We start from the raw sequence: 15,087 nt of genomic DNA on the forward strand, positions 1-15,087 counted from the left end.
TTCACCCTGCTTTTGTTCTTGGGGGTTGAGGGGTAACCTAACATAGAATAAACAATTTTAATGTGTTTGTTATAATGTCATTCTTTAATAGCATTTTATGTAAGTAACACTCAAGCATGGCAACATAATAGCCCTGAGAAATACACAATTCAAACTGAGTGGAAAGCATTGTTTTATGAGGTGAATAGACAAATACATTAGTCAGTAGAGTGAAGATGGCATTTTTTTAAAAAAAAAATCTTGGAGCTAGTCCTTCCAATTCTCAATATTTGTGCTATATGAAAGTAACTCTGTGATGAAACCATGAAAATTGAAATCTATACCAAAGGCCCCTTAGGAAAAACAATTCATTGGCAATTAAGTTCACCAAATAGCACATATAAGGAATTTGTTGTAATTGGTTTTGATTTTGCAGAAGGGATTGTATTCTTGTGGAATGAGGTTATTGAATAAAAGGTTGGTGTTATAAATTAAGAAAAAGAATAAAAATTTTTTTCCACAGCCGTCTTCCACAGCTTTGTCATCATGTATAAAATTCCATAAAGTTCTCAATGCCTCTTGTTAAGAAAACAGTTTTACTTAGTCTGCTTACTTCCTTGTCTAGACTTAAACAAAGATGCGCAGTTTCTCGACTTCAGCTAGAAGAATAGATATAGGAAACTGTCATCTTTTTCTCAAAATTGTTCTTCACATAGGTAGGAAATATAAAGCTCTAGAAATGCATTATAATTATACAGCATATATTAAAATTATTTAAAATTAAGGTTAAGTTGAAATATAAGCAAGGGAGATACAGAGGCAACTGGGGAGTAGTACAGAATCCTCAGATTGAAAGATTTGTTGGGATCACTTTTAATTTCTGTCATGACCTTTGTCTCCACTTTCCTTGCTACAGATTGCACACTCAGAAATAGAAGAAATCTCAAAATCTAAATTTTGCCAGGCAAATGCTTTATTCAACATCCAATTAAATATTAATTTACTAACTACATTGATCTTATTTTCTTACACAGAGTGAACATTCACTGCAATGACAGTTTCATCATGCTAAAATCTATTCACAAACCTACACTTTGAAAAAAGTGCTTTTCTAGGAAATGTTATATATAATACAAATGGAAAACATATTGTCTTCAAATTGTCAATCTACACAAAATAAAACCAATCTACCATCAACATTCAGTATACATTAACAATATTTTTTAAAAAGAAAATTTTCTTTACATTTGGCAGTTCTGTTCAACAAGGATTTCTATAATTTTAAAAGTAATAAAAGTATATACAAGTTAATAATGTTAAAGTAAAATGTATTAAATAGCACAAATAACATTACAAAATTAAACACCCTTATCATTTATATGAAGCAAGAGGTCCTGTGTGGTTTCCCCTGTCTTTTGACTCTGAAACGATTGTACTTTCAACTCTGTACCTAGAATAGCTTGACCATAAACACAGAAGATGGTTTTGGCGTTACACACTTTTCTATTTGTGCACGTTGAGGAGAAATAGAGAGGTTTATTTATCTCCTGTAAGCAGGCAAATGATTTGTATAATTTGCTTTAGGGACTACTTTAGAATTATACATATTTGCAACAATAGTTTTTAATTAATACCTTTTTATTTAAAAATAAACATTGTTATGTTGTGTTCAACAGCTATTTTTGCCCTATTGAGGCCTCTTATAATTTACCACCACTTAGATAATTAATCATATTCTTAGATTAAGATCAGTGACTACATTCACTTTCACAATGATTTTCAGTTCTTGAAACTTTATATTGTAGTGCTTAAAAAGGTGACATATTTACCTTGATTCATTCTTCATAGATGGTTAACTACAAGTAAAACTTTTTTGATTAGGTATATCATGCAATTTCTGTTCGTACCTGGAAATTATCTTTAAAGGCAAATAAAATGAAAGAACAAATTTGTGACTTGAAAAGAAATATGAAAGTATGAAGAAATTTTCATCTCATTGTTATTTGGAATAAAAATTCACATTAAATTATCTAATAAAATGATTCAAGCATACAACTAGAAGATAATTATTTTATTCATCACAAAACTCACATTTGTATTTATGTACCAGTGAACATAATGAACGAACATTCTTTTAAAAGAAAGTTATATCTATTTTTGTTCAGACTAGATTTTTTTTCATTTGTTCACAAAATGAACACCTCTTCACAAAAGATCATTAAAAATTTACTGATGACTTAAAAATAAATTTTATATCTGAGGTTGGTAAACAAACAAAATATGAGATAATAATGGAATTAATTATTAAAGTTAAAAAGTCGTAATATTTTAATAAAATTTTGCTAATAAAATTGCATTTTCTATTTTGTTTTTTCTCATTATTCCATTGTGATGGTTTTAACCCTCATATACAAATTTGATAATTCAAAATAGTTTTATTCTTATATTGTCTAATTTGTCACACAGACTAAAAAATTAGAACAAACTCAATCTATTAAACAGGATTACGTTATAGTCTCTGAGTCTAGAATAACTTAAAGGATTTCCAAAAAAAGTGCTTTTGTTTGGAATATGATAGCATAAGAATATAAACATAAATGCTTCACTGACATAACTCCAATCAAAGCTGTTTGCCATGAGGGTCATTCATTTTATCTACTGGAAACAAGGCAACAAGTCAGTGACAGATCTTAGCAACTGACAATTTTTACAAAGCTAAAAGTAACCAGCAACATAGTTCACCGGGAGCATGTAAACTCATTATCTCTTCATGAAGTACTTTTATTTTATATAACTTTCAGATGCCCTCTTCCTTGTCTTTTTTCTAGTCTTTGATAACTACTCTGTCACATACATTTATATGACTCTGACCATATAAAAGTTGTGACTTTGGTATTTATTTTCATACACAAAATCAGTGACCTTAGAGATCCTTAAACCAAGGAAGGAAGACCACAGGGTTATGGCCCTCGTTCAATGCAGGGATGTAAGAATTCTAGACTTATAACCACCATCTTAATTTGAAGAAAAGGTAAATAAAGATATAAATAAAATCTAGGTTAATTTAAATATTTATATGCACCATGAGGATCATGACATGTCTAGCGCTAGTCACTATCATACAAGAAAATGCATGCGTGTTTCAGTTCATGTAACATTCACTTTAGGAGTGTGTAATCACCTTTCTCAGGAATTTCCCGTGGGTAAGAACAAGATTCTTTGTTCAACATCTGATTACTGAAGACAGACCGACCATTGAAGGCTATGGGGAGCATACGCCCCACGTAAGAAAACATTATGACTCTGGCAACTGATTCCTCCTGTTTCTACTTTTCCGGCTGTTGATGAGAGCCTTTAACTTGCCATAATCCCCTCTCATCTTTTGGGATTCTTCTGCGTGTTGATGTTGCTGCCGAGTGTCTTTGCAGTACTGGTTAATCATCTGCATCTCTGAGTGGCTGAATGCCCCCATGAGGTCCTTCGGGTGGAAAGACAGAGCCCTCACGGAGCTAGCCCAGGTCCATGGGGACCATTTGTCTGTCACAACAGCTACCATATCAGAATTTAGAACTTTAAAGTTGATCTTGGCGATGGTCTGCTTGAAGCTGTTCTCTGTGGCAATGCAGTGATACAGTCCTTGGTCAGAATCCTGAATGGAGCGGATGAGGAGTCCTTGTGAAGTGACTATGATGCGTTCATTCAGCTTGACCTACAAGAGAGACATCAAAGTTCTGAAAAGCCAACTCTGTACCTTCTAGAAATATATGGGCAACATATACAGAATACTGTTGATTTTAACAAATTTGGCAAAAGTATGGAAGACTAACTAATTTCCTTCTTAGTGGACACAGATTTTAAAAGAGAGAGTGAAGTTCTCACTCATATTGCCCAAAACAGCATAAAGTAAATTCCTTTTGGACAGTAGTTTCTCCACAGATAAGCCCAGAATTTTGGTTGCTTTTGGAATATGACTCAGAGTCAACATATACAGCAAATGAAATTCACACATAATTTAAAATATCTCTTTCCAGAACCTAGAGAGAGAACCTAGGGAGAGAACATGGCAAAAGATCCTACACAGAACCTAGAGACAGGACTTGGCTGGAGATCCTAGACAGAACCTAGAGCCAGAACCTAGACACAGAACCTAGACAGAGAACCTACAGACAGAACCTACAGACAGAACCTACAGACAGAACCTAGAGACAGGACTTGACTGGAGATCCTAGACAGAACCTAAAGACAGAACCTAGAAACAGAACCTAGCGAGAGAACCTGGCAGAAGAACCTAGAGACAGAACCTAGAGACAGAAGAACCTAGAGACAGAACCTAGGGAGAGAACATGGCAAAAGATCCTGGACAGAACCTGGCTACAGAACTTGGCTGGAGAACCTAGACAGAACATAGCAAGAGAACCTGGACAGAGACTGGCTAGAGAACCTAGCAAGAGAACCTGTACACAGAACTTGGCTGGAGATCCTGGAGGGAGAACCTCGCTATGCTGATGAAGTGAACCCAGTCTCCATGTCATTCCTTCTTCGCCGACTCCGTCCACACCTTTGGGGATCCCTGGACCTGCTGGGGCAGGACCCCAACATACTTGGATGGAAATGTTTCATAAGCCTGGGACACACTATACCACGTGTGTTCCTATTCTTCCCCTATTTTATGCTCCACATCATTATCTGCCAGAACAAAGGATAGACTATGGCCAGTGCTGGAGAAAATACCTTGCATGTCTCAGTTTGTATACAGACTATAGTTTACTTCAAATTTGGATCTACCTTGCTGGTTTATTAGCTGCTGTTGCATACTCTCAGAATGGTTTTCCTTGGCATTTTTAGAAACTTTTTTATTGTGTGTATGTATATATATAATAAAATTTACTATTTTAACCATTTTTAAGTATACAAAAAAAAAATATCTCTTTCATCCTGGAGTTCTCACCTTTTATTGTAGAAAAAAAAACTTAGTAAAAACATGAAGCAACAATTAAAGGGATGAATTGTACCCTTTTGAATGAGTGAATAAATATTCTCCTAACTAAAAATTATATAAGCAGAGACAGTTTTGAACATTATCAAAGGCTTTTGCCAATTATCTCACACTAAAGAATCACTAAAAATAAGCTGTAATGCCATTGTCTCATAAGATTTGTAAGTGGTTTTACTTTCCAAAGAAAAGAAATAAAAAGTAATGAGGTTAATAATATATAATTATTTTATAGGCTTATACTGAAAAAGCAACAACACAAAAAACAGACTGTCATTTGCTAGACATCAGCTAAGTGCTGGAAGCCCACCTTCCCTACAGTTCCAGCTATGGTATTCCCAATGAGCAGATTAAACCCAAGTGCTAAGAATGTCCTTGCCCTATATACTCTGGAATACCTTCTCACTGAGGCAAAAAGAAATTTGACATAAAATAACATAAAGGAATGCATGTGAAATGTTTTTCTAAATGGTACATTTCTATATAAATACATATTTTAACAGAATCCAAATCAAAGACAGGTTCTTTTAGATAAGAAGTTGCCCACACAAAATAGTATAGTATTGAAACATAGACAAATGGAACAGAACTAGATAAGAGAGAGCAGGAGGAAGTAAAGATTAGAATGTATAAAAGCAAAAATTTGATGTTCAATTTTGAAGTTTAAATGTGCATCAGAAATAGTTTAGATAATGTGTAAATACACTCAGAAATGAAAGAAAAGAAAGCCTTTCCTTTTTGTGCAAAATTGGGGAAATTTTTGGAGGTCAATTTGATAATATCTATATAACATGTACCTATATAACATGTATACTTGGTGCAGAAATTTCATTTTCAAGGATTTGTTAGGAGATATACTCTTATAAGTATGCATATTTTTATTTGCATAATGTTTTTGTTAAGAGGAAACATAAGGAAAAAACCTAACCAAATGATAGCTTTAAAATACTTAAGGTATGTTTATACAATGGAAAACTATGCAACCAAGAAAAATGAAGTAGCTTCATATATACTGACTAGAGGCCCAGTGCATGAATTCATGCATGGTGGGGTCCAGCCAGCCCAGCCCCAATTGGGGTGGATTGGGGTAGGGCCTGTTGGGAGGAGGAGACGGCAGGAGGTTGGCTGGCTGACCTGCCCTGATTGGGACCCGATCAGGGCCAGGTAGGTAGGGGGGAGGAGCCACAGGTGATTGGCCGGCAGGCCCCGCCCCCGATTGGCGGCGGGGGTCGGCCATCAGGAGGGGCTGTGGGTGGTGGGCTGGCCGGCCCCACCCCCAAAGGGGTGGGGGGGGCCCATCAGGGCCAGCGGCCTAGGGGAGGGGCCATGGGTGGTTGGCCAGCTGGCCCTGCCCCTGATTGGAGTGGGGGGGGTTGATTGGGGGCGGAGCTAGTTGGGGGGTGGAGCCATGGGCCAACGGGGTGGTGGGGGCCAATAGGGGGTGGGGCCAGCTGGGGGAAGGGGCTGCAAGAGGTTGGCCAGCTGGCCCCACCCCCTGATTGGGCCAGTTTGCTGGCTGCAGTGGGCCTCATAGCAACTTGTCATTCTCATTGTTATGGCATTCCAGTCGCTGGCTTTTTATATATAGAGAGATATTAAATAGTGGGGGTTTAGAAAAATTATAGATAATATTTGGAGGAATATATAATAATTAAATATATCATTTGGTAGCCTTATGCTCTGGGAAGTGGGAAGAAGTATTAAAGTGAAAGGAAGGAAGGCTTGTGTTTTTCACTTTATACTATTCTCTAAAACTATATTTTTTGCCACTAGTTTTTACCATTTAGCTTACTTTTTTTAAAAGTTCAATATTTATATATTATTGATATGAGAAATAGTGTATATTTGCCTAAACTAGTAAGGAAGAATTAGGATAAATTTAATAAAATATTAATAGTACATTCAACTAAATTAAGAATCAGTGGACTTGAGCTCTGATTAAATTCAGCACAGAATAGATTTTTATAATTATATTAGAGTTAATTCTTTTATAATCTTAAATTATAGCATTCTTATGTTTTTTATTAAAAAATTAAGACATTAATTAACATTTTGAGTCTCCACATTCTTGAACATTTTGAAATAGAATAGAATTATTACGAGAGATTTAATAACATATTTCATTTTAAAATTCATTTATTAATTTCTGTATTAATAAATGTATTCAATGCTGTGTATGTTCATTTACTTTGATTTTAAACAACAAAAATTATATTTACTTATACTGTATATTATTTTGTGGAACTTTTTACTGAATAAAAGGAAAACATTTTATTCTTATTAGATAATCCCTGTTTGAATTTTAGGTTTCCTATTAACATACATACGGACAGACTTTGTGTCATGTTCTAGCCCAAGAACATCATTCCTATCTGATGTTCATCATCACACATTATGACTTCTAGCCCAGGTTACTTTGCAAGGCAGTTATTATTATAATCTATATCCATTCCAAAGAACTTAAAGTCAATTAGACTGTAGAAATCCAAGACTTCTTTGATGATAGATTTTATAGCTAAGAAAATAGATATCCAATAAACATTTTTAAAAATTAATAAAATATCTTTAAATTTTTTTAATATCCTTGAATTCTAGGCCAAGAAGGGGCCCTGAAGTCCACCTAGCACATCTTTCTCCAGAGAGATAAGTCCCTTCTGATGCAAGTGGTCATCATCCTGTGTTTTAATATTCTAGTGGCACGGTACACACAATTTCCTAAACAGCTCATAGCATTTCTGGATAGGCAGGTCTGAGAGTTGGAAAGCATTTTCTCAAATGGAGCCAACATCTATTTTAGTAACTCTGATGCAGTATCTAGATTCTATAGCTTGGGATGTATCCATTTTACACAGCCCTAATTAACTTACATGTAGGACCAAAACTGCCCACATAGAACTCACATAAATGTAGTAAGCTCCCTTCCCCCCTTCGATCAGATTTTATGATGTACTGAAAACAGCATTACATTTTAGACTACTCTGAGGCTTTAGGTATACATATATATTTTTTCCTCTTTTTTTCTGTCATTTGTCAGGACAACATGACATCAACATTATGAAATTCATTATTTATCATATTTCACCCTAAGCCATTTTATGTTTTCCTTTTAAACAGCTCTTTCCAATCAGCAAAAAGTTAATGTAAGTGTTCTTTTATTTGAAAATCTAGTTTTTCCCCAAAATCACTAAATAAAGGCAGCAGCTCTTAAACAATGATTCCATATATTACCTAACCAAACCCCGAGAGTTATGAATAATAAAGCAGTGGAAACAGATGACCACACAGCAGAAAAATGTTCTTTACCGTAAAGGTTATACTTCGGGGTGATTTTTTGTTGAGGAGAACTCAACTTTTCTTTTAAAGCCCCTTTTATCTTGTGAACCGCACAAAGGTGCTGTTGTGTGAGAGCTTGGCTTCTGGATTTGCCACATCTTGTTCCTTTTACAGATGCTTCCTCACATCACTACCCCTGTCTGAGTGCCCGAGCTCTTGTTTCGCCACCCTGTTGTTGAGGTGAGCAGGCAGAGGGGATTTCTAATGAATCCATCAACCCCACGGACAAAGGAGGTTACAGGAGGAGGCACTTGTCATCCCACAGACATAAAAGGATGATCAGACGCCTTTCCTTTGATCTGCACCTCAGTGAGGGACGGTGATTTAATGCTCTTTGCAAAGCCCTGATTGATGGCTGCTGTGCTCTCACTCACCTCTTTCCTCCTGTCTTTGTCTTTCTGTAACAACCACTTGATAGATGCCTGCGGAGACTTGGGGGCGCACTCAAGGAAAGTGGTGTTATTTTTGACTCCATACTGAACAATTTCAGCTGCATTTCTATATGCTGGGAAGCAAAAATAAATGGAGAGAGAGAGAGAGAGAGAGAGAGAGAAACAATGGAATTTAGAGTCTATTCTCCTATTTGAATGTCTAGTTTTCTATAAAATTCAGATCAATTATGGCAGCCCCCAGAATCAGTCTTAATCACTTAACAAGCAGACTATTATACTGTACATGGTTCACCTGTTTTATTTAGTCCAAAGGAAAGGAAAGACATAAGGAAATCAATATTTATTCAAGAATCACTTTACACCAAGTAGTAGAGGTGTAACAACAACAGGAATGCACTTAATACCACCTTGAGCATTTAATTATGACAACGTCCTTGTGATTTAGGTTCTCTCAGCTTTTCACAGCTGAGCAAACTGAGCCTGTAAGTTATGAGGAAATGTATCCTAGCTAAGGAGTTAGTCAATGCCAGGCAGTATTAAAGCCAGATCCATCCCATATTCAATGTAGTATCAATAAAATTCAGAAAGAGCAGGAAAGGTAGAGAGCAAGGTGAGGCCACAGTGGGATGGAGTGGTTGAGAACACTGGCTTTGAATCAGAGGTACCTGAGAGAAATTCCTGACTCCACTGCTACCGGCTCTGTAACCTCAGACAAATTACTTGATCTCTCTGTGTCTCAGTTTACTTGGCTCTAAAACACAGAGTATAATAATTTCATAGAGGTTCTTTACTGAAATTTTTAAATTAGGAAAAGCTTTTAGTATAATCATGGGGTGGCTTAGACAGACAGAATACTCATTTATAATGTGGGAATAGAAACAGACCCTACTTGAGCAGAGTTTCTTGAGCAGTAAGTGAGATAATCCATAAAAAAAACCCCAAACATTTAAGCTCAGTTCCTGACACAAAATCAACATCGATGTTTGTTCATTACCTCTATTCCAATACTCCCACCACTATGACTACTATGACCATTAAGGAGAATGGACACAAGGTTTATGAAACACTCAGTAAATAGCGAAGAGGTAACTCCGGATTCAGAAAGATTACATTGGGAGTCTCAGTGTGAAATGTTAACAGAGGCTCATTTGCAGCTCCTTGGTGAGCCAGGGCGAGTTCTGCCTGGAGATACTTCTGTTGGTTGGGTTGATGAGGGGAGAGGGGATTAGTGGGAAAAGTGTAATAACATGATCGCTTCACGTCAGGATGGGAGGAAAGGGGGTAGATTAACTGTAAGGACAAGACAGGACTGTCAAAAGTATAGGGGATGGTTATCAATTGTAAAATTAAGCCACTGCAGTACACCAATATTCAGAGCAGGATTATTCACAGGAACCAATTTGTGGAAGCAACCCAAGTGTCCAGCGATGAATGAATGGGTAGAAAAGTTGATATATATACACATAATGGAATATTTTCCCGCCTTAAACAGTAAAGGACTTCTGACACGTGGTAGAACCCCGAATGAACCCTGAGGAAGACATTATGCTAAGTGAAATAAGCCAATTACAGAATGACAAATACTGAAAATTCCCAGGCTTTTGTTTTTCACAATTCTTGTTATACATACAAATAGCATTTAATTTTTAATTACCATACCTAAATACCAAGAATTTTAGGTTTCCCTAAGTGAAATGTGGTATGGAGCCTTGCTACTCTTTATCAAAGTTTGATCATTGCCCCCTGTTACTACCTTTGAGATTGAATCCTCTGCATTGGGTCAGTGGGTTGCCATGCCTCACATCTTGTCTTCGGCTCCTCCTGTAAGTGCAGAAATAGATACAGGACTTAGAATGAAAAGACAGCATTTTTAATTTCAAAATATTGTGATTGCCTCTGTTTTCATAAAGAGGTCTGATTATCTGATACTTCTTGTTCGCTGCTTCAATTATAATTGCTTTTAATCAAAATTAATTCAGTCTCTCCCCATCTCCCACTTGTGATACAATGGCTGTGAACCTCCTCTTAGGTACATTTCCTCAGTAAATGTTAGATTCCAAATTAACAGTAGAAATTTTTAGCAGAGAGACACATTCATCCAAAGTTTCCTAAAATGATCTCTCCCAAAGTACACAGTCACTATCATCTTCTTTCTTATAATTTTTTTAATTAAGCATAATTTTCTTTAAAAAATCAATACTTTCTAACAGTTTTTGGGTATATTAAAACTTTTCCAAAATAAATAATACAGAGATAGAATATGGATATTTAATATAAAGTTAAGCAACTTGTTCATTTACTAGAATAAGCGTTTCCCTTTAATTTCTTATTTTGAAAATTTCAAGTCCACAGAAAATTTGGTATATGAGTACAATGAATAGTGGTATAACTAGATTCAGGAATTGTATTTGGTCATATTTATTTATTTTTCTCTCATATGAAAGTATATGTCATGTATGTACTGTGAATGTTACATATATGAAAATCTTTAGAAAATAAGTTGCAGATGTGGTTTCACGCTTAAATGCTCTATTTAGCATATATCTTCTAAGAACAAGTAATTTTCCTAAATATATTATCACAGTAAAGATATTAATACTTATCCAATAATATCATATACTACACATTTTATATCAAAATTTCTCTAGCTGACCCCAAAATATATCTTACAGATTTTTTGCAATGTTTAGAATGTTTTATTAAAGTACAAAGTTGTTGGAATTAAACTAAATTGAAAAACATAGTAAATATTTACAAAAACATTAATAACACCACTCAAATCACACACATATAAAATGCAGGTAGTTCTTAAAAAGCTTACAAGTTGAAAATTATAGAGATTTCCAAAAATGGATATAATGCCTCACTACTCAGTATGGAATCAATCAAATATGTAAGCTCTTTGGGTGAATGTTGTCCCCACTCTTCTGCAATCCAGTCCTCCTTAGGAATTTGTTCTTTGGGAAATTCAGACTCAGAGTCAACAAGAGAAGAACAAACAAAAGATGAGATAGTCACATAACTTGATATAACTTCCTTCATCCTATTGACTGCTTTGAGGTTAAACAGCCAAGAGTGTTTTAAGTTTATTCAGGATCTACTTAAGGTTCACTCATTACATTCAGTTGTTATGTATCACCAGCTTGAGTATTTCAAAAATGTAGTTACATCCCTTGTAAATTGGTCATGATTTAAATAAAAGTTTTAAATTACTTGCAAACTAATTATTTAATTTTCTGAGTCTTAGTATCAGCTGCATATATTAGTTTTGATTTTATTACACAGTACAACAAATCAAAACAGAGTAACTGACATCTATATATATATAAAGAGCCTAGGGCTGTCATATCGGAAACAACCGAACGGACGACCAAACAGGCTGTGGGTGTCCAGGCCGGCAGGGGGGTTAGTGAGGGATGACCAAATGACCGAGCAGCAGGCTGCGTGGGGCGACCAGGCTGGCAGACGGGGCAGTTGGGGGCGACCAGGGCGGCAGAGGGGGGCAGTTGGGGGCGACCAGGCCAGCATGGAGGGCAGTCAGGGGCGACCAGGCCAGCAGGGGGGGCAGTTGGGGGCAACCTGGATTGGAGAGGGTGCAGGCAGGGCTGAGGGGGACTCTGCCCCCCCTGCCGTGCATGAATTTCATGCACCGGGCCTCTAGTTTTCTTATAAATGATTCATGGATCTGTACATTGCTATAAGAGACAGGGAAGGAAATTCTCTTTAAATATTGGGAGCACAGGTATAAATTGGCTACTTACTACCAATGCTGAGAAGTAAATATGAATGAGCATATCACCTAAGTGGGTTAATTATTAGATCTATCTTAATATTTTTATCCTTAAAGATAAAATATTTAGTAAGAACAGAAATATTAAAAATCACACAGGGATGATCACATTTACAAAGCAAACCAATCTCAAAGCTAATGATAATGAGAAATGCCATTTTAAGGGTATAGCAAATTGTTAATAGTTTATGTATTCAATGGGTTATACACATCTATATATAGAAATATAGGTACAAAATTTTGTGTTATTTAAGTATGCTTTTTCCAAAAATGTCACATGATCTTTATTCAGTTATATATTTCTGTACAAACACAAACTAGTGGAAGTCACTCTTGTCTCAGAAAATATAGTTATTGCTGTTCTCTAGAATAGTTCCTCTAACAGGTTTTGACTGCATTACATTTGCTATATATTTAAGTCACAGTATTATTTACTATCAGCCAGCTTATGAGTGTATAATTGTATGAGCACCACATGAGAGCTCTTACGGCTGAACTGGTCATTTTTAGCCATGAAGACAAAGCAGTATCACTCACAATGGTTAAATTTATTTTTCTGTGATCAGCACCATGTTATGGTTTACTCATGTACATGAACCCTCAAGCTGGACAATCTAAATTTACAGTAACACATCGCTTTCGGACATTAAATTACAAAAAACCATTATTATGGCTTGGTTTAAATGATGATATCAGCAAGGCTGTCATTTGAGCCTTTTGTATGTGTAGATTTCCTGTAAGGCATTCATAATGTTGATAGGCAGAATAATATTACATTGCATGTAGGATTTGGGATTTGTCTCAAGTTGCTAATGTTTTCTCCATTATAGTCTATTTCTTTGGCTAAACAATGAAATCATTTTCTTCTTGTATAGAAAACAGATATTTACTTGAAGAGTGAACTGATTATCCTGTCTTAAAATAAAATTTCTAAGTACATATCTGAATCCAAAACAAATACCATTTGAGTCTAAATTGCAATATTTGATACTAATGCCCAAATATTTAAGATACTTGTGGGTGAAGAGAAAAAAATGCTTACATTGTTTACTATTTGCTAACTTCTTCAAGAAAGAGAAACTATTGAACCAATGATATATAACAGCTTTCTGTCAAAGTATAGACTTCCCTGATTTCCAAATATAACTCTATTTCTCTTTTCTATACAAAGGACATGTTTTTATTTCATTCCCATGTTTCTCTCTCACATAGATGTTTTTTTCTCTGCCCCTTCCTTTCTCTCAAAATCAATAAAAATCACATCCTTGGGTAAGGATGAAAAAAAAAAGAAAGACAATGAATGTGGAAAATTCTCCAAATGAGCATCTTTGTCATTACTATTTAATCTCTAAAGAATAAAATACTACCTATGGGAATTTAGGAAATAGTTAATCTATTCAGCAAACATGCTTTGCTTTCATGAAGTTTGGAAATTCTTTGGATAATTTAAATAGTAAAGATATTTTAATGAAATTTCCAGTATGTGAGCCAAAGATGAGTATAAGTAGGCCAAGAAATACCATATATATTGCATTTTTGGCTTTTTGTGAGAGAATGAGGACTTTGCTAGAGATCACCAAGATATTCTTTAAATGGCTACTAATTTTAAACCATGATACATTTTTTCCTGTTTGTATTGTTTTATTGAGGTATAATTGATATATAAGTTTCAGGTATACATAACATACTTTTTGATATATGTATATATTACAAAATGGTTGCCAGGATAAGGCTAGTTAACATGTGTCACCATACATAGTTACGAAAGTGTTTTTTTCTTGTGATGACGGCTTTAAGATACACTCTCTTAGCAACTTTCAAATGTGAAATAGAGTATTTTAGTCCTTTGATGCAATCATAAGGAATTGCTTTCTTAGTTTCTCTTTCTGATAGTTTGTTATTAGTGTATAGGAATGCAACAGATTTTTGTATATTGATTTCATATATTGTCACTTCACTAAATGCATGTATTAGCTCTGACAGCAGACCTGTGACACATGGTTTAATACCAGGCACCATATTAACTTTAAAGAACTGTAAGCTTGTTTCAGTTCTTTGTTTATTGCAAGAACATGGTTCAGGCCATGATTTGTGACATTAGGACGATGATGTGGAATCTATGTTTCCATATACATCTTAGAAAGAGTAACTGGGGTTATAATAAGTGGGAGAGTGTGAGAACAAATGAGTGAACTCATATTTCAGCACAAACCTGAGTGAGATACCTCAAATAGGCAATGGCAGTCCACACGTAGTCTAGGATTTTACCTGAGAACTATTTCTTGTTTGTTAAATAAGTATGCTTGTTGGTCAAAGCCAACGCCTGAGAGCTTTACAGGGAGGGAGCTAATCCCCAATTCTTTCATGTCATAGGAGAGGCTGCTAAGCTTCTACGGCTGTGGTAAGACGCCCTTTGTGGTCCCCACATCACTGTCTTCCTTAGAGAGGAAGGGCTTCAGGTTCCTTCAGCACCAAATCTGTTTAATAGACTGAAGATTGTGTTCCACGTTTTACAGATGCCAACCTTTGGAATGATTTACTACGGGGAAAAAATGGCCTTACAAACAGTTATGGAAATGATTTCGAAACATCACTGCTAT

At 35.5% G+C, this 15,087-nt stretch overlaps 1 protein-coding gene across 1 annotated transcript in view; it reads right to left on the bottom strand.

Annotated features, from left to right (window-relative positions):
• Positions 1 to 934: 934 nt before the first annotated feature.
• Positions 935 to 15,087, bottom strand: part of SEMA3C (semaphorin 3C) — a 169,030-nt gene continuing 154,877 nt past the window's right edge. The window contains exons 16-18 of the mRNA XM_070424142.1: positions 10,451 to 10,518; positions 8,680 to 8,810; positions 935 to 3,688 (exon numbers count right to left, since the gene is read on the bottom strand). Coding sequence (XP_070280243.1) covers positions 3,275 to 3,688; positions 8,680 to 8,810; positions 10,451 to 10,518 — 613 coding nt within the window. The 3' untranslated portion in view covers positions 935 to 3,274. The remainder of the gene's footprint in view (positions 3,689 to 8,679; positions 8,811 to 10,450; positions 10,519 to 15,087) is intronic.

This window comes from Myotis yumanensis, unplaced genomic scaffold (genome assembly GCF_028538775.1).
Source record: "Myotis yumanensis isolate MYYU_CA2020_CCGP unplaced genomic scaffold, mMyoYum1.0.hap1 SCAF_9, whole genome shotgun sequence".
NCBI classification, from domain to species: domain Eukaryota; kingdom Metazoa; phylum Chordata; class Mammalia; order Chiroptera; family Vespertilionidae; genus Myotis; species Myotis yumanensis.